Source organism: Emydura macquarii, unplaced genomic scaffold (assembly GCF_026122565.2).
Source record: "Emydura macquarii macquarii isolate MOO-44397 ecotype Brisbane River unplaced genomic scaffold, CSIRO-AGI_Emac_v2 contig_924, whole genome shotgun sequence".
In the NCBI taxonomy this organism is placed as follows: domain Eukaryota; kingdom Metazoa; phylum Chordata; order Testudines; family Chelidae; genus Emydura; species Emydura macquarii.
In genome coordinates this window covers 93,158-117,664 of record NW_027131061.1, presented here as the reverse complement: position 1 = coordinate 117,664, position 24,507 = coordinate 93,158, and the positions used below count along the sequence as shown (strand labels likewise).

The 24,507-nt window shown below is 41.0% G+C and overlaps 1 protein-coding gene across 1 annotated transcript in view; it reads left to right on the top strand.

The window, feature by feature from the left end:
* Positions 1-24,507, top strand: part of COL9A1 (collagen type IX alpha 1 chain) — a 102,470-nt gene that overhangs the window by 49,237 nt on the left and 28,726 nt on the right. The window contains exons 16-28 of the mRNA XM_067543605.1: positions 2,638-2,670; positions 2,773-2,829; positions 3,383-3,436; positions 4,932-4,985; positions 7,582-7,635; positions 9,339-9,392; positions 14,448-14,501; positions 14,693-14,746; positions 14,874-14,927; positions 15,194-15,247; positions 17,530-17,574; positions 18,421-18,474; positions 18,582-18,635. Coding sequence (XP_067399706.1) covers positions 2,638-2,670; positions 2,773-2,829; positions 3,383-3,436; positions 4,932-4,985; positions 7,582-7,635; positions 9,339-9,392; positions 14,448-14,501; positions 14,693-14,746; positions 14,874-14,927; positions 15,194-15,247; positions 17,530-17,574; positions 18,421-18,474; positions 18,582-18,635 — 675 coding nt within the window. The remainder of the gene's footprint in view (positions 1-2,637; positions 2,671-2,772; positions 2,830-3,382; positions 3,437-4,931; positions 4,986-7,581; positions 7,636-9,338; positions 9,393-14,447; positions 14,502-14,692; positions 14,747-14,873; positions 14,928-15,193; positions 15,248-17,529; positions 17,575-18,420; positions 18,475-18,581; positions 18,636-24,507) is intronic.

The following is a 24,507-nucleotide window of genomic DNA, read 5'->3' as shown; positions in this document are numbered from 1 at the left end:
ATGGAAGTATTATTTACTCTTTCACATAGCATAAGCAACAGGGGTCAGTCAATTAAATTAATAGGTTTAAAACAAAAAAAAAGGAGTACTTCTTCCCACAATACACAGTCAACCCGTGGAACTCGGTGCCATGGGATGTTGTGAAGGCCAGAACTATAACAGGGTTCAAAAAAGAACTAGATAAATTCATGGTGGATAGGTCCATCAGTGACCATTAGCCAGGATGGTCAGGGATGCAATGTCATGCTCTGAGCGTCCCTAGCCTTTTTTTGCCAGAAGCTGGGAGTGGACGATGGGATGGATCACTTGATGACAGTTCTGTTCATTCCCTCTGAAGCTCCTGGCATTGACCACTGTCAGAAGACAGGATATTGGGCTCGATGGACTGTTGGTCTGACCTAGTATCACCGTCCTTCTGTTCCTGCTCATGCAAAACTTCCACTGAAGTCAAAAGACTGAGTAAGGACTTCAGGACTGGATTCAGGCATAGGCACTAAAAAGCCCATTTCTACAGGCTTAGCTCTTAGAGTCATATGATGACATCAGAATCTCAGCTTTCATTTTAAAAAAGTAAGTTTCTAGCCCTCAGGGTTGCAAAGAAAAGTTTGGGAATGTGAACCTAGTGTAATGGCTGCAGTGATGTCTGCCTGAGTCTGTAGACAGCCTAAAACAATAACTCTGAGAGAGATGAACTATCCTTTCCATCTCAGGGAAGTGTTAACTCTTAGGCCTAGTGCTCTGGTGGGTCCCACCAACACCACTCAAGCAGAAGATTCTGTGTGTCTGGAGGAGAAGTGTGCATTGCGCCTAGCCCATCAATGCAAGCAGACACACCTTCCTGCTGGGTTGAGTACTGGGGGCTTCCTTGCTGTTACCCCTGCTGTTTGCACAAGGAAGTTGGCCCCTTCTCCCACTTACCTGCCTTTGGGAGGGTGGTTCACCTTCCACTACCACTCAAGTGGGGCATGGGGCCACAGTGTAGGATTGGGACTAGAGCTATAAGGATAGGCAGATTCTTAATTTGTCCCTGTAGTCAAGTATACCTCTAGTCAGAGAGTCAAATGTTTCCAAGTACTGTTTCTGTGTCTCTCCTGTGTGCGCCTTTTGAGAGGAGGGATCTGTATAATGCACTTACCTTTGGAGTATGGTTATTTGTGAGTGGTGGAATTGACAGCTGATTGTCTGGCAGACACAGCACATGCTGGGGAATGACATATCAGGTGTCTAGGAAATGTGAGCATCATCTGAGTTTCTCTATAAAAGGCTGATCTATTATTCCTTTGCTAGACAGTCCTCACGGCAATACAGGGATGCTGTTTTCTTGGAGCCATATCTCATTTTCCATGAAAATTGCTAAAAAATTTGAAGTTGCCATTGTAGAAAATATGAATGCTAAAACTGAGAAAAATACCCAGGAAATAAATTAAAGGCAACAAACTATACCAGGCTCTGCTGCTCCTTCTCTACTTACACTGAAGATTCCATTTCCCTCATACTACTGCCATGCACCACTCCCATCCCAGTTAAGGTCATTATGTTCCCAAAGACTCCCTCAACTTTTCCCAAATACTTGTGCTTGCACTTTCAGGAGGTCCATTAGTGCCCTAAGAGTCTCCCTGGTGCTTCCTTGCGCAAATAGAAGGCACTCCTCTCCATAACAGACTGCCAGATCTTTCCATGAACCTAGTCTTGCTAACATATGGTTACTTTTCTTCCTAATATATTCTCCTGTCTTCCCTCAGTAGACTCCATGATCCTCTCCTTTTCCCAAGAGGCCAGTCCATTTCCTAAGAAACTAATTTTCCTTCCATTGACTGCATCCCTTTTATACTCAAATCTCTAACTTGCAATTCCAATGGCTGATAAACAATTCATGAGTCTATCACTTCTGCTGTGAGAGGGATTTTTTTTCTCTACAGAATTAAGCCTTGTCTGATATTTAAAATACTGATATTTAAAAGAAAAACATGGTATGTTTTCAGGATATACTGAATTCATATGTGATTTTTTTTAATGTGAATTTATACAAAAATATGTATTGTATTACTTTAGTCTAATTCTCAAGTATGGCTTTCAGTACTTAAAAGAAATCTGTGATGCTTCAAAAGCAAAGAGGGGATTTTGCTTTTCAGAAAAGCAAATCCAAGATGGAGGGCAGAATATTGCACACAGAGTCCTTCAATTTATGGCAATTAAATAAAGCTCGCTTTGGGTAGGTCTACACAGCAATTAAACACTCGCAGCTAGCCTGTGTCAGCTGAACTGGGCTCATGGGGTCTGGGTTTGTGGGACTTTGGGCTCAGGCTGGAGGCCGGCTTCTGGGACCTTGTCCCCTTGCATGGTCCCAGAGGTCAGGCTCCAGCCCAAGCCCGAACATCTGCACTACAATTTTACAGCCCCACGAGCCTGAGTCAGCTGACATGGGCCTGCCACAGGTGTTTAATTGCTTTGTAGACATACGCTGTGGTTGAGTGCACTTTCAGGATTTCAGCCCCAGAGATAATTTGGCATCTCTATATCTTCTGCTTTTCTACGCTGCATGGTCCAGTGAGTCAGGTGTAGTTTTTGTTGTATGAGACAAGGTCATTTTTTCCTTCTTGTTCTCTTTCTAACTTTGAACCTTTTAATCAAATGTAGGGAACAATTGGGCTGCGTGAAGGAGATCCACTGGTAAGATATTTATTTATCTTTTTGAAAAATACAATCTTAAATCACAATATACCTTTTAAAATTTCTTATCCATGCTAACTCAATGTGTGGGTACTTTTTCAGTGTCCCACTGCTTGTGCCCCTGGTCGTCCTGGACACGCTGGCCTAATAGGAATGAAGGTAAGAGAATTGATGTACTTAAACTAATTGCTTTATCACTATAGTTATGCAGACTGCCATGCTGAACCATTGATGGGGTGGGCACTTGCTGGCCTTTAGGTCTCCCATTATATTGTCCAGAAAACATAGTGCCAAAATATTGCTCAGATCACTTTCCAAAGCATCTGTAGTCCCAAAGCCTCAGACATGCTAGGTATTCCTACAAGCCTTTTGATTTTATAGAAGGCCTCAGCATGTCAAATTGAAACAAGCACCTCCTTGAGTCACATTTACTCTAGTTTCTTGTATGTTCTTTTGAATGATTTCTGGGAATACTAGCCCTGTGAGGGAATTATTAGTGCAATGTTGGAGACAGTGATTTACTGGATCTGGGATTAGGTTTTTCTGAAGGTGGCACCACAGCCCATGTCCCAGTGTGTCTAGGTGTATACAGAGTTGAGGAGGTGTTACAGAAGGTACACCTGGAGAGTGGGAGGTAGTCTATGTTGGAAGGCTGGATATCTCAAATTCTAAATACATTGTCTGCACTTTTTTTTTTGTTAATTTATTTTAGGGTCACAAAGGAGTAAAAGGAGAGGCTGGTGAACCAGGAAAACAAGGCCATAAGGTAAGATAACAGTATTTTAATGGGCTAGCAGTATTTTTAATGGAAAGGCAATGATTGGTGGCAAAATAACTGCCAGTTTAGCCTCTTCTTCAAAAAGAGTCATCTTTTTCCAATCCATCAAAGTTATTGATTGTTCTGCCTGCCAAAAAGGGCTGAGAGTTCACTTCCTATATGGCACTTGGGTCACAGTCAGCATATTATCTGCTAAGTCATCCCCCCATTCTGCATTCATCATCACAGAGAAATTGGCATCCTCACTTTTCATTTTGACCATTAGAATCATTATTATTGAACTAGCTGCAAAATAAAACTGGTATTTATTAATGTTAAAAAACTGGGAATTCAGTGCAGAGAGTCTGTAGGAGACAAGAATGCATAGGGTGGCACAACTGAACAGGGAGAGACCAAAGGGAAAATGAGATGGCGACATGGGGAGGAAAGAGAGAAGAGGAAAGAGCGAAACCACACCAGAGATGAAGGAAAGGGGCAAGGACTGAATTTGCTTGAAGACTGAATTACATTCTCACCTGAAAACATAATTCATCTGGAATGGATTTGTTGAGTTCTTGTGAGGAAATTTAGGGAACCTTGTACTACCTTGGCCCATGCTGTAACTTTTTGCTCTACAGAGGATTTCTCTTTCCCTGGCAGACAATCTAGCACCTTTCAAAAGCTAAATTACCTTAAAAAATAAGGAACAAAATTTGTGCAATAAACCTCTGCTCCCTATCCATATATACAATGAAAAGAATATTGACTTCTTAGAAATAGTCCCCTTACCCTTTTCAGAATGCTTGAGCTATAAGAGTTGCCAAATCCTTGTTGTGCCTCAGAAACAGCCTCTTGCAAATCAGCCTGAAAATTGTAGCTGTGCTCTACAACAGCATAAGGGTGGGTGTCACCTGGTCACCAGGAAGATGTCTGGATTAATAAAGGCACAGTATTTGGTTTAATAATAACAACACTGAAGGATAATGCTGGATTATATGTGAGGCTATCAGCATACACATCCAGGTTTCAGACTCCAACATAAACCTCATTACAGTTTTTAAAATCTGAATGAACAAACTTGGGAATACTAACTGTGAGAAAAATGGAATGATTCAGCCTAAATTAAAAATATTCTTACTGCTTTTAAGTCAAATGACCTTACTTATCGTCATTAATCTTCTTCTTAAAACACATTTCTTCCATGAAGCCTATAAACAATAATTCAGCAAAGAAAGAAATCTGCATTTTTTAAATACAGAGAGAGTTGAATTGTGTTGTAATTGCCCTTTCATTTAATGCGTTAGTGTATTGTGTGTCTGAATTTACTATCTGTCTAATGTAAAGTGTAAGCTCTTTGGGGTAGAGAATGTCTTATGCTGGGTTTCCTTCAATGCAGAGCATGTTGACAGGGATCAGTAAGTAAGAAATGGTAACTCTTATGATGATAGTGTTTTTCCATTTCGGGTATGGATTTGCTTCAGCTTTCTCTCTTTTATTTTTCCAGGGTGAGGAAGGCGACCAGGGAGTCATAGGTGAAGTCGGAGCTCAAGGCCCTCCAGTAAAGTATTTTCTTTTGAATAGCACTATCAATTTGTTTCATTTCACCATATCTATTTTCTTTTTTGTAAGCAATTTGATATGAAATAATATACATCTACCTTTTAATAACATTATCACACTGATTGTGAATAAAGGTAAAAATATTTAAAATTGTGCATAGTAATATTTAAAGCTGTGCATGCCCTTTTCTACTGTCAGTGCTTGGTTTTTGTAATGCTTTCACATTGTAAATAATTAGTGTGATCAGTCTTGTATTAGTTTTTAAACCACAGGGGGAAAAGTAGATGACTGAACTGGGCTTTTCTGGCCTTATTATGTATGATTTTGGTGACATGGACCCTGAACCTGCAAAGACATACCCGTGTGCTTAACTTTGAGACTTATGGTACAACATCTACACTGACAAAAACAAAACAAAACCAAAATAACACAACCCTGCAGCAGTGAGTCTCAGAGACCAGGTCTATAGATTTGGGTTTGTGCTATTGTGCAAAAAATAGCCACCTAGACATTCTTGATTGGGCTGGAGATCAGACTCTGAGAACCGTGCTCCTCACCATGTTTCAGAGGCCGAGCTCCAGCCCGAGAGGGAACGTCAACATGGCTATTTTTAGCATGGCAGTGTGTCGCCAAGTCTGTAGAACTCTGAGACTTGCTGCTATAGGTCTTTTTTTGCAGTGTAGATGTATCCTTAGACTTTGCAGAACTGGGAATTTAGTGGCCACCACTACAGGGCAGACTGTGACAAACTGCTTTGGTCACATTCATTGTGCCTCTTCCAAGATCCCTAATTTCCCTGTTCCTGTTTGTTCTTCTTTAGCTGGTTCCACTATGATCAGCCCTCCCTCCAGTTCCCATAGCTCGGACAGGCACTAGGGAATGGGAAGAAGCAAGGGAGTTGCTCCCAACAACAGAGCTAGGCCTTAATCATGGCATGCTTACTCCCTTTGTCAGAGTTTGCTTAGTTTGTTATTTCCTGGTGAGAATGTCAGGAGAAAGAAGCGTAGATGGTGAGGACTTAAATTTTTCTGGGACTGAAAAGAGTTCTATAATACTTACTGTATCCAGGTTTGACTGGAGATTCAACTAGTGCAATCTGGGAGGGAATGAAATCATTCAGTAGGCTGAGCTAACCTTCATGGGCATGACTTTCAAGTCCTACATCATGGAGGTCCAGACAAACATAAACCTGATTAGGGTTTACAGAAACACAGGAGACTGCATGGAACAAAGAATATAATCCCTTCTTGTCCTTGAGAGTGATAAAATCTCCCTGCTATAGTTAAAGTAGTTGCCTGAGATCACAGTACTAAAAGATGCATTTTCTGTTCCTGAAGGGGCTTGTAGTGTTCATCCTCAGCCAGGTCTAGTCATTTAACACACTTGTAGTGACCCCAGCCAGACAGGTTTCTCCTATGGTGCATTCATCGGGAAACACCACATTGCATTCCTCATTTAACTCCACAGCACCATCAGTAGGTGGCCTAACTAACAGCTCTTCAAAATCACAATATCTTAAAGTGCTGTCCGCTATAATCCAGGGTTCAAGAGGTTGAGAAAGTGATGTCAGCCTAAAAAGGGATATGCCTGGCCTGAGGGGTAAGTTTATAGGATACACTATAAGGACTGAAATAGTCTGTAAGGTTTCTTGGGGTATGTCTATACTGATGGGGGCAAAGTTGCCACCGCCAGATCGATCTTTCTGGATCGACTGAGTGGTCAGTGTAGACCCGCTCAATTGATCAGGAAGTCGACTGAGTAAAACCACCCGCTCAAGTAGTGTAGTGCTGCGTTGACGGGAACACAGTTCCTGTCGACGCAGTGCCGTGAAGACGGCATGCAGAAGGGAAGCACAGCAGTCGACAGGAGTTACGCAAGCTACTCAGCATAGTTTACGTAACTCCTGTCTACTGCCACCGAATCTCCAGGTAAGTGTAGACCAGGGCTTGGAAATAAAAGCCTTAGACCCAGTTCCTCTCACTCAGATTTTTTCAGAGGTTTACTTAAACTTTGTGGTCTACAGAACGACGAGTGTTTTTCTGTCCCTAAAACATTGTTGGGTTTGAGGTTCAGTGCAGTTTTGATCAATCTGACAGTTTCTCTAGACTGAGCTAGTGGGGGAGGTCTAGGTTGGATATTAGGAAAAAGTTTTCCACTAGAAGGGTGGCGAAGCCCTGGAATGTGTTACCTAGGGAGGTGGTGGAATCTCCATCTTTAGAGGTTTTTAAGATGAGGCTTGACAAAGCCCTGGCTGGGATGATTTAGCTGAGGTTAGTCCTGCTTTGAGCAGGGGGTTGGACTAGATGACCACCTGAGGTCCCTTCCAACTCTAATCTTCTATGAGTCTATGAGCTACCTGTTTTCTAATTTGATCCTTTATTAATTGTAAAGTTTTCAAATTACCATATGAATTAAATATTTTAATGCAGAAGCATTTGGCTCTTTTTTATATATATAAGGAAAGCTGTGAAATAACGACAAAGAAAATATGTAGTACCTTAAGAAGTTACTATTTGAAAACTACCACAGTTCTGATAAGAAAATAGCAGTATGGTCTGAATTGTCACAATATACTTCTTAATTTTCATTTCCAGGGGATTCAAGGTTTGAGAGGCATAACTGGTATAATGGGAGCCAAAGGGAACAAAGTAAGTATTAGCAGTAAAATATAATGCAGCTGGTATTTGGAGACGGGCCACTACATGTAACTTTTTAAACCATGGGTCACTATGCAGTGGGTGCTTTCTGGGTTTAGCCTTACGTAAACTTTTGATACCCTCCTTTGCTATGCCTGCACTTTCCCTCTCCTACCATGTGAGCTCCAGCAGTTGTAACATTATACTTCTGGTCAGGAGGACAGCCAGCCCTATCCTTTCTGAATAAATGCCTTTAGAACATCAACAAATTTTATTGAAGTGGACTTACTCTCTGCAGTTTCCTACCACTCTCTCCCTCTCCCCAAGATCTGCAGTAGTTTAGCATATCACCTTGGTCTTTCAGGGTAATAAAACATGGTCCTGTTAGCAAGGCATCAAGCTTAGTTGTGATATTAATTTACACTGGCCATAACCTTTTAAAATAAAACAAACGTTTTACTGACTATTCCTTTCCGTGATTGTGTCCTTCTCAACCTTTCTAATTCTCCTGTCTCCTGTTTTCACTTGCTTGCCTTGGTACATGGATCACTTCCATTAACTCCGTGCTGATAGCCAGTCACTGAACAGAATGGTGTAAATTCAGTCTCAGTATTTAGTGGAAGGTATGGAAAGCAAAGCTCACAACCTTCTGAACTTTATTCCCTGATGCAAAGGCCCGGTTTCTCTCAGTGTTGACAACATACAATGCCTATTCACAACTATTGATATCCATTCTCCACCCAGCCTTTCACATCTCTGTCTGCTTGTCTGCTAATTACCACCACCGATATGTTACCAGAATTCATTATTTTCTTGCTGAATCATTATCCATTCATTAATCAATTCCCAAACTATTGCATTTCCATGTTTTATTGTATTCCTGATTTTCACATAAACCAGAATGCAGTGACCATAATACTCTCTCAATCCAGGAAGAGGAACCATCTCATTCTAAGTCATCGTCACTGATCTCCTATTCATCTCTGAAACCAAATCAAACTGCCCTTCGGATTTTCAAAATCTTCATGACTAGCCCTTCCTCTGAAACTTTAGTGACTGACTTTTGCCTCTTTCTCATTCTGCGACTCCAGCCATTTATCCCCGCTATCCCCTTCACCCTCCACAGTTATTTGTCCACTTACATTTCCTGCCCCATCTGTGTGAAATACTCACTGCCTCTCTCTGAGACACACATTCCTTATTCTTTCTAAATCTTTCCTGAAGATATTTCTTTTTACTTTGGTGTATAATTGATTCTCTCTATAAAGCATTTTTAAGACAGTTTTATGCGACACTATATAAAAATCAGTTGTTTTGAATTATTCAATTGCAATTCACATTTTGGTGTCAGTCCATTATGCTATCTATGTACAGCATGATTTTGTGTAATACAGGAAAGAAGTTAAAAACAACCACAAATTATTCTGAAATAGTTTGAAGTGGTTTAATTCATCACCATCTAGTACATTTTGATAGAGGAATGACATAATTCCATATATAATAATTGCGTGGAATTAATTATATAACTCCCTACATGGCAAACTAGAGTTTAGAAAGATTAAAAAGCCCCTTTGTCAAAACTGTTTGTATTTATTATAATAACCCAGAGCCATATTCAGAGAGGCGCAGGGCACCTGCAATTCCTATTGAAGTAAGTGGGATATGTAGGTGCTCAATAAGTGTTAGGTATCAGCCCTTCTGTCTTTATTTTGTAGGGTGCTCGTGGCCTGGATGGTGACCCTGGACCACGAGGGCTCCCTGGTGGATCCGTAAGTAGAGTTTTTTGTCAGCGAGATCTTTCAAAGTGCTACTGACTTATAAGAAAGCATATAGAAATAAAGCAGGGGGACGTCCGCTTTGGCAAGAGGGTTTTCCCGCAGTATGTGTGGAAACAAATTGAAGGTTCTGCTAAACAGAGAGGAGGTAATAAGTGACTTAAGGTATCTTTGCCTTACAGCTATGAAGGTGAGGATTTTCCCTGATATATCTGGTACAGAGTACAGTTGGTCTGTGGAAAAATCAAGACCAAAGGGCAAAAGTCTAGTCTCATTAGATCATTGTAAATTCAGTATAATTCCACTGATATCAGTGCAAATGAAGGAAGAATTTGGACCACTGAATTTAGTTATGATTTTAAAAGGTTTACTTATTTTCATAAGTATTAAATAGCCACTTACATTAGCTAGAAAGCAGGGGCAGCTGGCCTTTAAGGGCTCCTGGAGCTAACCTTAGCTAATTCGTCAACAACCACAATTGACACTGCTCTATCTGTAGTGGTTAGTGTTTTGCCAAGTTGAGAAGGAGTTCTGGCGAGGCTGAAGTCTTTCCATCTCCTACGTTCTCTACAGCAGTGGTCTTTAATCTGTTCAGCTTCAGGGCTAAACATATTATTTCACCAAGGTCAAGGGGCCACAGTCATTACATTAGAGCAGGCCCTTTGCACTGTTTGAGTGGCAAATGGAGTGGAAAGCACCTACAAGTCCCTTACTGACATAAAGCCAACATATCCACCTGCTACATCTCCCTCCATGCAGCCCCTGGCTCCCCGGGGTGGGGAGAAGGAGTAGCTGAATCACACTGTTCTGGGTATCCCCAGCTGGCCTATGGTCCCTAGGGGATGGCTCTAACTGGTGTAAGTCAGAGTAGGCTGTGGGAAGACCTCAGGATCCCCCAAGCTGGGCTAGCCAGGGCATAAGGGAGCCATTATTAGTGTTGTTTGTCAGCTTCTCTCTCATTCTTCTTCTCTCATGCTTATGGGCATAATCAGATTCTGTACAAACGATAATGTGTACAAGTAATTCTCTCCTCAGCCCATGATATAACAATAAGCCTATATATATGTGTGTCTGAGCATTTCTTCTTTCTCTAAAGCTTCAAGAATAGATGATTTCCTGTAACTGATACCAGACTAGATGGGCCAGCAGCAATTTATAACTGGTGTAACAATTTATGTTCTTAAAATGGCATATGTAAAGAAAAAACATTTTTTTTTAAATTGGGCACTCCATATATAGCTTAGAATCTATTACTGCTTATTATCATAACACAGCTGCACACACTTTTATGTTTAGGAGACACAAAAGTCACTTGTTTTAAAAACAAAACAGAAAAGCTTCTCTCTGCATTATTCAGTTGAATGATGAAAATCACAGTGACTCTCCCCCTTCATACATGTGGATAAACAAATCATTTTGGAGTCCAATAGAAGTTAAAAGTTTCCATTTAAACAAGAGCACTTTAACCCTGTTCTAACAATATTTGTTTTGGTGGGGAAAGCAGTTTGGATGTTTTAGATGTCATAACAAAAGGGCACAGTGTATTTTGAAATATCAGAGAAATTGTTATAATTAAGCACCTTAATACAGGTGATGTGTATTGTATCCATTTTTTCAGGCATTTTGAGTCTGATAATGTTGCTATTGATGGTAATGGTTAAGGATAGATTTTGTCACGAAAGTCACGGATTCTGTGACTTCCAGAGACCTTTGTGAAATCATCCTCTTCAGCTTCTGGGGGCTGCAGGAACTCTGGAGCTCTCAGCCACCATAGGCGGCAGAGGTCCCGGAGCTGTGGCAGGGCAGCAGGGAACCCGCAGCCACGACAAGCGGCCCCGCAGCCATGAGCTGGGGTGGTGGTGAAGGGACCCCAGAGCCCCAAGTCGCTGCAGGTGGTGGGGATACCCCACTGCCATCCACCACGAAAGGAGCACCTTGCTACCATCCATTGTGGTGGGTGGCAGACGGACCCTGGAGCCCCAAGCCACAGCAGGCAGTAGGACCCCCTGGCTCTGACCCCGCAGCCTTGAGCTGGGACGGCGGGGTGGGGACTCTGGAACTCCAAGCTGCTGTGAGTGGTTGGGGCCCCCTGCAGCTCCCAGCCTCCATCAGGGATCCTGCAGCCCTGACCTGCCTTGGGCTGCTGGTGATGTGGAGCCACAGCCTCAAGCTTCAGCGGTGGACCCCAGAGACGTCAGCCATGGCCGGAGTGGATGTTGGAACCCCGCTCTACCACAGGGGACCCAAGAGCTGGGAGTCACAGTGCTCCCTTGAGCTCCTCGCCATGATTGCTACAGCCTGTCCCTCCTGCCGGGGGAGGGTAGGGCTCTCATCCTCCCCCCTGAGGCATTTGGTCAGGCCCCCCCTGATTATTTTTAGTAGAAGTTACAGACAGGTCACAGCTTCCATTAATTTTTGTGTATTGCCCTGTGACCTGTCCGTGACTTTTACTAAAAATAACTGTGACAAAATCTTAATCTTAGTAATGGTGTAACATGATAACAGCAGAACAGGCACGTAGTAAAAAGATGTTCATTTCTCAGTGCCAAGTCTGTAAGCGCCCCTTGGGTTCTGAAAGTCAAGTTGGGTTCTTTCCTTTTTGCACACCATTATCCCCTCATTGGAACAGACCCACAAAGGGGACCTGGGCTTAATTTACAATGCCTAGCGTTTAGGCACCTTGCCACCTAGTGGAATCTTCAGCCCTAAGTTCAGTGCTCAGGCTGCTTATACAAGGCCTGGGAAGAGTTAGGTGCCTAAGAAAGGGATTCACAAAAGCCAGCCAGCTGAGAGGGGAACTGCCTAAACTAGCCAAAAAAGATGCCAAAGAGAATGGTGATATCTAAATCCTGTCCCTCAAAGTTCTTTCTTACAAAAACTGAAGAGGAGTGTGTGTCTCATTTTATCACCCCAGATACCCTTTATCCCTGTGGTTAGAGCACTCACCCAGGATGTGGAGACCCAGGTCCACTTTGTGTAAAATACTTAAACACTTATTGGATCAGAGACTGGACCCAGATCTCCCATGTGAGTGCACTAACCACTGAGCATAGAATCATTTTTAGCTTCTCTGTGGCCAAGTGAATATTTAAATATTTTATACCAAGTAGAAATCAGGTAGAGGGGGGACAGATCCTGGGCAAGTGCTCTAACTTCTGGGCTGTATGATAGGGAGCAGTGGCATCATCTCCTCTGGTGTTTTGTGCATGGCTCAGCTGGGGAAGTTTGCTCTAAGAGCATCTACCAGATCAGGCCAAGCAGGTGAGACAGGCGAGGGAATGCCTAGTTTGAAGAAACAACAGTCCTGTAGTACTTTAAAGACTAACAAATTTCTGCAGGCATAAGCTTTCATGGGCTGCACCCATCTGACGAAGTTGGTTGCAGCCCATGAAAAGCTTATGCCTGCAGAAATTTGTTAGTCTTTAAAGTGCTACAGGACTCTCGTTGTTTTTGCTGTATACAGACTAACCCGGCTACCCCTCTGGAACTAGTTTGAAGACCAAGTCTTAGGCATGAACTAGGTGCTGTTTGTCAGGATTTAGGTGGCTGTGCATATGCCCACTGGCAGAAATTTAGGCACCTCGGGGACTTTACCAGTGGAAACGTAGACACCTGTGGCATTTAAACCTACAAGTTCAGGCAGCAGCTGAGCAAGGGTTTTACTATTTAAATTTTGGATTTAAGTGCTTAAAATGTGTGGATCTAGCCCATTATGCTCTCAGCTATATCTTTGCAACCCTCTGAGACCTGTGGGATTGCACAGGTGTAAATGAGGAGTGTAACTTAGTCTTTGTAGATTCTTTGTTACTGGCAGTGATACACAGAAAGGAAGGTATCTATCTAGACTTTCAAATCCCATGTGGAATTTGCAGCTCTTGCAGTTGGGAATACAAAAACAAAACACACCCTTCTTTTTGCATTTAAACTGAGCAAATTTGTTTAGATACATTAATGTGGAGCTCCACAATGACATTTTCATAATCACATTTCAGAGCAGACCTGCACTATAAACAGTTACTACTATTAATATCATAGGATTACAGTACTGATGCTGTAGTTAAGGTATGATGGTGCCTATAAGGGCAAAACGTCTCTTACTATATGTTTATGAAGTGCTGTGCAGAATTTACAGCAATTTATATATGTGATGTGCACTATAATTTCTGCCCACAAATGCAACTCACAACTCTTAGTAAATTGTGGATTTAAACCTGGGACCAAACCATGTCCCTGAAAGTTCTGGGACCCAGGGAATGCAGAAGTGGCTTACATTCACTTTTCTGCCCTCCCTTGCTTTTGGGTCCTTTGCTTTTGGCCAAAAATCAGGGCCAGTCACTATAATAAACTGCAAAGGCTAATCAATATCAATGTAAATTAAACAGATTTAATTTAGAATTAGTTCCTCTTTCACAGAAAAATCACAGATTTACTCACCTTCTGAGCATAAGTACCTGAAGGCCTGAAGTGATGTTTTGATCAAATAAGGGTAAGGGAAGTATCATTTAGTTTATTTTCAGGTTTGAGTAAACTATATATCTACTTATAATTGCCTAAATGGACTAGTCAGCATGGACACCAGCATACAGGGAATTTAGATCTCTTTCCTTCCCATAGTGAAATTATTTCCTTTTAAGAGGGTTCCACTGACTTACTTTTTAGTTCTTTATAGAGTGACAGTGCAGCCTAAACTGAGTATGGGTAAATGTGAAAATAAAATGACATGTAAAAGGCAATGGTGCTTATTATTTGGGTGCTAGATCTTGCATCTTTATGGACCCAAATGCTAATTGGTTTCACTGCAAGTTTAAGGTTCCCAAGAAACTGAGCCATTACAATGAAATTCATCAGTTTGAGGGGGCTCACAAAGGTCCCTATGTACCACTTAAGATCCACCTAAACTCTTCATTTGGGGCCCAAGTGTTGCATAGGGCCAAGCACAGTCTGTCTGCACTTGAGTGAATTTCACCTTTGAAGTTTTACTTGATTTCATTTAATCAATATGGCCAATTGTATTCTGACTTTGTTGCTAAATGAAAATATTTCCTGCAGGGAGACCAGGGACAAAGAGGTCTACGGGGAGAGACAGGTCCGAAGGGAGACAGGGTGAGTTCAAATGAGTTTCCAGTCATATTTGCACGTAAACATTTAGCAATAATATTATATATCACGTTATGTGTGCTGAAGGTAACTTACCTAACACATCCATGAATAAGCATGTATTGATGCTTCTTGCATCTGTCAGTTCAATATGTATATTTATATATTTTGTATGTATGTATATTTATATATTTTAGGGTCCTCAAGGTATTAGAGGAATAACTGGTCTTCCTGGGCCCAAAGGAGAGGCTGTATGTATATCTCATTTATTTTAAAAATTTGCTCGCTATCATAATCCTTTACACTGCAAGTGCTGGGGAACAGCATTAAGACAAGCAAAGAGCATTCTTTATAACAATATGCTATCTTTGTTTCAAGGGCTTACCAGGGGTTGATGGCCGGGAAGGGATCCCTGGAATGCCCGGAGCTAAGGTAGGCTAATTTTATCCTGTCTGGCTATCTCAGTTTACATGTCACTTGATACACATTGTTCTAATTGTGGTAGCTCCATTCACCTGTATATTTTGTATGTTTTTCATTTGTGCTACTGCTTTTGGTTTGTGAACTATGGCAATACGTAGTAAGCTTCCTCAGCCTAAATGTCTAAAAACACGCTGTTTCTGCCTTCTAGAAATAAAGGTTTTTCACTTATTTAATTAACGATTTTGTATAATTTACGTATATCCATTTTTTTTCAGGGTGAACCAGGAAAACTTGGTGCTCCAGGTGATGCAGGACTTCAAGGACTGCCAGTAGGTATCTGGTGCTTTAAGTGTGAAAGTCATTTAGCTATAAAACGAAGAGGTGACCAGTTCCTCAGATGCCCTTGTGCCTGCTTTGTGCTTCATTGCTGGCATACTTTGGGTGGAAGAGCTGAGTGAATGGCCTAAGGAGGATAACTCCAGTGCAAGGGTGATCCTAAAGTGTATAGCCAAAATAGGGGCTTGCATGCAAAACAGCCTCCTAGCTGTCAGCATAATGGGGAAATAGGTTACTAAAAAAGGGTGTGGCCAGCATGCAACAGTTACTGGGACTTCTGGGCTAGGGGTTCAATGCCTTGTGGAAGTTGCAGGCAGGCATAAATAACAGCCCTCAGGCTACTCTAACAGAGCACATAGTAGAAGACATAGACACCAGGACCAGAGCAGAATGAGTTTTACACATCACCTTTCGCTTTGCACACTGCGGGAAGATCTGAGGCTGTGGCCCAAGAAATTTTTAATTTTGCAGAAGTTTCTAGAAGTTTACTAGACCTTGTCTAATAGTAGTGGTTTAGCTTGAAGTTATGAGTGTGGTTTAGCTTGAAGTATAAAGTAATTAGTTTACAAATCAGTAGAATGCTTTCTTAATTTTTCCTATCAATATTTATTCTTTATTCAATTCTTTTTGCTAATTATCTCTCTATAATTCTATCCAACTATCTATCTAGGTTTATATACTTGCTCATCACAGACTGAAATCAAGAGAGTTAGATGCCTAAATATCTTTCTGAATCCCATCTTGAGTGCCTTATAAATTTGAATATAAGCACCCAGGATTTCTTGTATTTATTTATTTGAGTGTGGGTTTTACATTTCATGCTGTAGGAGGTGAGGTTTGTGGTCATTCTGATGTGTAGGAGGCATTGCTGTAGTTCTTTGAGGGGAGAATTGTTTGAGTTACAGCACTGTGTATAGATCCTGATAGCTATGTATCAGGATGTGATTTTATCTTTATCAACACTGAGTCCTCAGCTGTGCTGCTTGTGTTTGGGGCAGCTGAGGAGGTGGGGTAGTGAAAGATGGCTTTCTACCTCTTCTAATCTTGGGACTGGCTGGAGGCCACAGTGGTCCACAATGCAAGTTAGAGCAGCCTAAGGCTGGACAAATGTACCCGAGATGGAACAATCCCCTGCGGCTATTCTCCCAGTCTGTGATTGCTGGAGTGCTCCATGTTTTCTCCTGTCCCAAAATGTCCCAACTGGAAGGGATGTGGGGGATCGGATACAAATCCCTCACTGTCATAAAACGAGTGTGATGGGACAATTTCCAGATATCCCATTATGGAGCTCTCCACACTTGGGTATTATGTTTTTTGCCTTCCTCTGTAGTATGGGGCACGGCTCACTTGCTGGTGGAATCTCTGTACCTTAAAGTCTTTAAACCATGATTTGAGGACTTTAATAACTCAGTCATAGGTTAGAGGTTTATTACAGGAGTGGGTGGGTGAAGTTCTGTGGCCTGCATTGTGCAGGAGGTCAGACTAGATTATCATATTGGTCCTTTCCGAGTCTATGAGGGTTTCATTTCATTCAAACAATATAAGTGATTAAGAACAAATGTAACCTATCATAAATTACAGACATAAAAGGCATAGCACTACTCTGCTGTTAAAATACATAATGCTGTTCTTAATTCATGTGGATCGGTCACAGTGACTGAGATATATGCCACACTGGTATTTACATTTTTATATTTAATCTTGTAGTTTATAGATTTAAATTTTTGACTATGTTGAATATGGATAGTGCATAATGTTCCCAAATTAAAAAACCTTGTTTCCTTTACTTTTGCAATGCCAGGGTAAAGACTACTTCCTGACTGGTTACAGTTACTCCTCCCACAGTGATTGATTGTTTGTGTGAAACCAGTGTCCAGTGTTAAAAGCCCAACACAAACTTTTTCAAAACATTCTGCTGCAGGAGCAGATACTCAGAGAAGATATTGAAGGAACTGAGTTAAAATATTGTTTGATGTAAACTTACATTCTAAAGTTGGTCCTGCTTATAGTTAGGAAAAAATGTAGCAAAAGAGAACATTTGCTGTGAACACTTGTATACAAGGGAATGTGGAGTGTAAACAAGAGTGGAGATCTTGAAGTCTGAGCATAAGATAAGAGTGGGGATGATAATACTAACCTACTTCAGAGGGGAATCAGGCTTTATCCATTGCTGTTTGGAAAGTGCATCAAGATCTTTAGGTGAAAGGCACTAGAAAGGTGCTTTCCAGACTCCGTAACAGCACATAAATGATGTTTAAAATGTTGTTTCTTTTAGGGTTTTCCTGGCTCCCCAGGTGCACAAGGTGTTTCTGGCCCAAAGGTAAAATATTTTAAATAATCTATTTTGAATACTTCCTTTCCTCTAACACTGGATTTTGTGCTTATCAAATTCTAAACGAGCCAGTGAAATTTTGTTCACTTGCCGTTGTGGTTAAATGAAGGATAGCCGTTGACATAAAAAAAAGATACGTGGCAGATAAGTGAACAAAAACTTAATTAGTGGTTGGTCATTCTTTCACTGTGACAATAGTATTGATCTTGCATAAAAGATGAAAGAAGGTTTTGTTGATTCCAAACGCTTAAAAGAAAATGTTTGGGTGGTTGTTTTTTTTTAAATGCAGCGTATAGTAATTCTGTGGAATTCACCGCTAGAGGATATAATTGATACAAATAGCATGGTACACTTCAAAAAAGGATTAGATACATTAATAAGAATAGTTATATGCAGCTCCATTAAATGGACAAAATGACAAGAGCTTTCAATTCTAATAATTCAAATAACTGAAAATGGCTGTTCCAATTCTGCTCAAACTTTCCACAAATATTCACATATGGTCTGAACCAAAGCATGGAAAATTTCAGACCAACAGATATTTGTTTGAGGAACTCAAAAGAGAGATGAGATGGGAAGTTTGGATTGGGTTCAATGTAAATATATGGTGGGCTTCCATGCATCCACTGCAATTGGAGTCCCATCAGTGTGTTTGATTGCTGTACAAAAATAAGGGAAGAACTTAGAGGAACTGGATGGAGGGGAATTAGGTGGGGAATAAAGAGGAAGAGCAAAAACAGGTGGTTTGATTTCGTTGCTTGTTAATTTTTTTAATTCTCTTGAACTGGTATGGTAGCCTGGCCTGGCTAACTTTTTCACTGTTCTGTCTAATAGGGTAATGCAGGTGCCCCTGGAAGACCAGGTTTGATGGGAAATTCTGGTAAACCTGTAAGAACACTTTTCTTTTTTTTCCCTGAGTCTTTCACTAGAATATTCCTATTTTATGCCAAGAGTTGATTTTCAAACTTGCTCTGTTCTTATTGTCATGAAAACAGGGCGAACAAGGACCACAGGGGGTAGAGGGACCAATAGGATCAAGGGGTCCACCTGTAAGTACTTGACTTGTTTCCTACTGTATATATTTGGAACTGTAATGTCTCAGGTCTTGGGAGATGAACCCAGCCATGTGGTGTAAATACTATTTATCACGTGTCCGTTACTTAAGAAAAACACTAAGAGCTCTAACTCCTTAGTCAAGTGGATGCGCATCAATTTACAGAAAGAAACCACCTGTGCTCATGCTTACAGTATACACAGATTTCAGCTGGACCAAAAACAAAACCATAGACACAAACATTCCCCAATTTATTTTTTGTGGGGTGATGGTGGGGGCGGCGAGTTTGAAATCAAAATATGGATCCTCCTTTTGCAGCTAGTCCCTGTTTTCCTAATGTGCTGAGCAGAATCCCCAGATCCAAATAGAAGGACCCATGGACACACATGTACAGACTCCCATGGTCAAGAGTGGGAACCAAACCCAAGACCTTCAACACCAGCAACACAATCTTCACCACTTAAGCTAAAGAAGTAACTGCATTAGCTATCAGTAAAGAGCATACTCATATTCTTTACAGGACCAGCTATTAGAAAAAGAGATAATCACATGCACAAAAAGCCAATGCCTTGCATACACCTCTGAACTTTGGAGTGGTAAAAATGTGAATTTTGTGGCTTGGGTCCATTTCTAATGCTTTTACTACATATATTACTCACGAGTGGAGGGGGCGGGACAGGTTGTGACACAAAACCTTAACATTAAACTTGCCATAGCCATACTCACAAAAGCTTGGGTTCGTTGGAAGCATTAGTTTGGATGGAATGGAATTTTTTTTTTCTGAACCATTCTCCTGACATTGACCTCCAGAATACTTGTAAGATACATAAAGTTTATAATTAGATCAGAACAAAGTACCTCTCTCTACATTGATAATGCAAGATAATCTGCTGAACTATGCTGTTAATCCTATAAAATGCAAGTATGAGTTTATGAAATCAGCAGTCCAGAGAAACAGGAGTTGACATGCTGGGTTAATTATTAGCAACCCTGAAGTCAGACGGAAACAATCGATGCAGATTAAATACAATGATTTTTCTGTTTGCCACTGCAGAGATCAGCAAGATATTTGGAACCTGTTCCCCTCATTTTGTTTCATTATCCAGTAATGCAACAGTTTCTGTAAACATGTGAGCAGTATGGCCAAAAAAATCTAGAAAAGGGTGACTTCAAGTCCACAAAAATGGAGTGACAGATTGTAAGTGTGATCATTAATAGGGTAATAGAAATATACACAGGACCTCACACAGATTTAAGTAATCATAATCTGTTTTTTAGCCATAGTCTTTTATTCCCCCAAATTTATAAACCTCCTTCTGATGAAACTACTAAAAATATTTGGTATAATTCTACTGAGGAAGACATTCTGTGAATGGCTGCCACAGCTTCCTGCTGGCTGACTGAAAAACCAGGGTGGGAAATCAGGGCAGGAAGTCCAAGTCTTTTTCACAGACAGGTTTCAATGATAGCTAGAGAAGAGAGGAATCTATGTTCAGTCTAGGGCAGATAGTTGAGACTCCCTTTGTTTTGGGCAGGATTCTGCCTGATCCTTACTTGTGTGTGCAGTTGTGGGGCAGGAGCAAATAGCATTCCCTGTACTCCCTGTGTAGCCAGCACTCATGCCGGGCATATAGTCCCTGCTCTCAGGAATGCGGGGACTGCTCTGCCCCTGCTCCTCAAGGACAGCTTGCCTCATACTTCCACCTCTGCACTGGCATGCAAGGGGAGTAGAAGGTGCCCCATAGGTGTAGTACCCTTGAGCTGTCTGTACTCTCTTACTCTGTGTGTAACAGGTGGAGTTATTCCTTAAATAACTGACACATCTGCAGCCTGTGGCAGGAAGAAATAGCTGCTGTGTGGCTTCTGCATATGATGGAAGTAGGACTAGTCCTGCTGAAGGTTTAGAGATATCTGTTCTCCAACAGAATTGATCCTCTAGTGGGAAGGGGAGTACAAAGAGAAAGACTAGCCTTAGCCTAAAGTCTTATAAAAGTCCCATGTTAAGTGATATTCTTAGTCATTGCATCATATGGTGGCAGCATTCAGAACAGCTGGACATGAACCTAGAAGCTGGCCCCTAAATAAAACATGCCCTGTAAGGAGTACTCTACTTGCTGTAATAAGGTCTGATTTCCATAGTGTTTGAACTATTTTTATGTGTGCATTTACCACTGGTGGGTAAATCAAGGGTTTTGTGCACTCTCATATGTCTACTTTGGAACCTCTCTCTCCAGGAGTTGTCCAAAATCCCTGATTTGTGACCACATGTCCAAAGAGCAAGAGCAGGCAGAGAGCTGGGCCAGGCATCACATTTAATCCACATTTTACCGACAAAATAAAACTGTCACTTTATCACAGAGTTGCTTCATGTTCCAGTTCAATCTTCCCTAAACCATAATAGCAAGTACCCACTGAGTAGTTAGGAAAATGTTTCTGGGTGGTGAAACAGTCTATTGTATTGCGGGGGAGAGTCACAGTATTGTCATCCTTACTTCTGTGCTGTCTTCAGAGCTGGCTGGCTGGAGAGTGGTGACTGCTGGTTAAGTGCCCAGCTCTAAAGGCAGCGCTGCCAGCAGCAGCACAGAAGTAAGGGTGGCATGGAATATATACTGTGTGAACCCAACCATGAACTTTGCTATTTATGCTGTGACCAACCCACAAAAAACGTGCGATTTCTTCATGATTTAAGTTGACCCCTATCTATGAGCCATTGCCTGGCTGTGGTGTTATGGAACAGTGTGCTTTTGGAGAGGCCATCGTTTGATTAGAACATCTTGACAAAAACCAGGAACATTTCACAATGTTTTTCAGTATATAGTTTGATTTTTAAATCAAAATTTCAGAATTAGAAATTTGCAATATTTTGACTTGTTTCTATAATTGGTCAAAAATAGGGGACCATTTAAAGGAAAACTCTTTACAAAATTTTCATATTTTAAAATGTAATCAGTTTTGGAAAAATTGAAAAATTTTGACCAGCTCTGTTCATGACCAACCACATACATTCATCAAAGATCCCATGGTTGCTCTTCAATGAATTATTTTTTCCTTGTCTTTGGTTTCCCTCTCTTTACCACTTACTTCAATCTCTTCCTTACTCTCTTCTAACTTTTCCCTCCCTCAAGACTACACTTTCCATCCTCCCACTGATCATTCCCTCCCTTTCTGTCCTCTCCAGTTTCCTTCAACTGTCAAAGGCCCTCTACGCATATTAAGTCCTTGTTCCATGCACCACTCTTTCCAACCCCTAGCCCCATCTTCCTATGGAGGGTTCAGTGGCAAGAGTCAGGAGGGGCCTGGAGTTCTTCCCTTTTCCTCCTGATTGAGAAGAGGAGGAGCCACCAAGGAGTCATTGCTATCAAGATCTTTTTCTTAATAGGTCCAAGGAAGCGAGAGATCTAGGAAGCCACTGACTTTATCTTCTCATGGGTTGAAAGGAAGGGGAGCAAAAGGGTTGTGTTACCTCTGTCCTCTGCTTCAGTGTGTGGAGCGACGACAAGGCTAGTAATCAATGAAGGGCAAGGTTGGAATGACAGAGCCAAGAAGGCTAGCGCTCCTCTTGTGCTCCTCTGTAGTGTAACTTGATATGGAGAGGGGGAGTGAGACAAATTTAAGCATGTGATTTTTTTCTATATTATTAACAATATTCTCAGCCTGCCTCTTTTACCCAAGTAGCCTGCAGGAGGCACTTACCAACGGAAAATTCCCATTTCTGCTGGCAAGTGAGTTTTCAAGCCCTATTGCTGCTTCTGGGCACTATTAAATAATAGCTGCATTTCTGTCACTGGCAAGTGCATTTCAGTGGTGGAGAAATAACACCCGTGTATGGTTAGCATATCAGTTTGGGATCCTTTGGGATGTCAGATGCTATATATATATAGGATATTTTTGTTATTAAAATCCATGGAAGAATATTGTTACCCAGTGCTCAGAAACCAAAACTGTCATATCCAATAACTTAAAACATTTACGCTACTTTTCCAGAGAAGGTTTTAATTATTCAAAATGAAGATAATTAGATTACATATTCTATTCCAACAACAGACAAAATACTTCTATCTGTTTGTTAGAATAGATCAAACAATCTTATCTGGTTTGACTACTGAAGATTTTCTGTCTAGGAAAATAAACACTTGAGAAAATATAATCATCTATCTAATTTTAATTAGAAAATTGAACTGGGCAGCTGAGAAAAAGCCTGATTTAATTTATGTATTTTTTAATGAAATATTCAACCTTCATTTAATAAAACAGGAAAATGATATGCTTACATTGGTAACAAGAGTACCGTGGAACTTGCATCTTCTAACTTCCAAATCAAACATATCTTCCTTTCCATTGTAATTGTTTTGTCAGTTAACAGTATATTTGCATCATCATTCTAAATAATGACAGAACTCATTTGTGGTTTAAATCCTTTTTTGAACTGATCATTGTGGCAAGTAGCCCAAAAGAAATAATTATTAAACTTCAAAGTGTCAAGCCTAATCAGCGCGGTTGACTGTGCTCCCTCAATTAATTATCTGCTATTTTTCTTCCCCACACATTTATTAAGATTTAACAGCATTTAATTTTTCATGGTGAATTTATACCAGATACTTGTTCCTTTTGCTTTCTTCTCAGCTTTTCTAGTAGGTAAACAATTTGTATAGTTCTCAATTTGTTAAATAGCTTTGGGGTTTTAAGAATTTAATGTACAGTTCCAAAGATTTAATAGTAAGTTCAGTAAATACCCTTGATATGTGTATGCTTATTAGCTTTTGTATATTGGCTGTTTTAAAAAAATGTTTAGTGTATACAGTATTTTTTAGCTCAATAATTTTCTTTATCTTTGATTTACCGCAAAGACTATTTTCATAGCTATTTGCATTCTTGACCCCATACATTCTGTAAATAATTTTTAGTGTGGCACTGGTAGAGAATGTGACATATTCAGGTATAATCATCCTGTCTGACAGTCTGAAACTGATATTAAGCCATTTGAAAAAGTTAGATTTTTTTTTTTTTAAAGGTTTTTAAGTTTTTAAAGTTTTGCTGGTGGTCTCACTTAATTCAGGCTAGATGGTGGCATGTGGGCTGGAGGAATGGTGGAGGAGCCATGCTACAGACTGTCCTCAGGAGGAACTCTGTCTGGCTCATGGCAAAAATATTTGCATTGCACTAAAATTTACCCCAACGTGTGTTTATTATGTGCTGGAGTAGTAAATACTAACAGGGCTGGGTCCTTGCCTACCCTACCAGCCGTTTTGCATTACTGGGACAGATGACTTGCCCCTTGCATAGCCACCAAATGTCCTTCTCTGCTCAGGTGCATCTGAGGATCCAGCCCACAATGAATGGTGGCTTTTATCGGAGGATCTGAAAGTACACTGGGGCTAGATCTCTGCACACTAGCATGGCAGCTGCATTGCCCTGGGAGAGTGTACCCTTCCTGACTCCTTTCTAGATAACTAACACCACAGTGGTGCTGGGAAGCAGCACAGACTGTGCTTCCCAACCACATTGTGGCTGTGCCTAAAGCAGGGCACAGGTGAGGGAGGCACCTTGCCCACTCCATTCTCTTTCTCACACTTTTGGGCACCCAAGAGGGTCAACCCAATTTGGCCATTAATGTGTGGAAGTTACTTTTAGAACATCACATAAAAGGCACTGTGTACTGTAAGTGCTTATTCCAGCAGGTAACAGCATCCATTTGGCAGTACATTTTTAGTGCAGTGCTTAAAGATTTGGCCAGGAGTCCCACTGAGTTTAACATAGCTAAAGCTCTGATCACACATTAAAATTTACCCCTCTGAGAGTTAGGATGAAAAATATTGATATATATAATAAATTAAGGCTACATCTGCACTTGGAGGGAGGGGCATGAT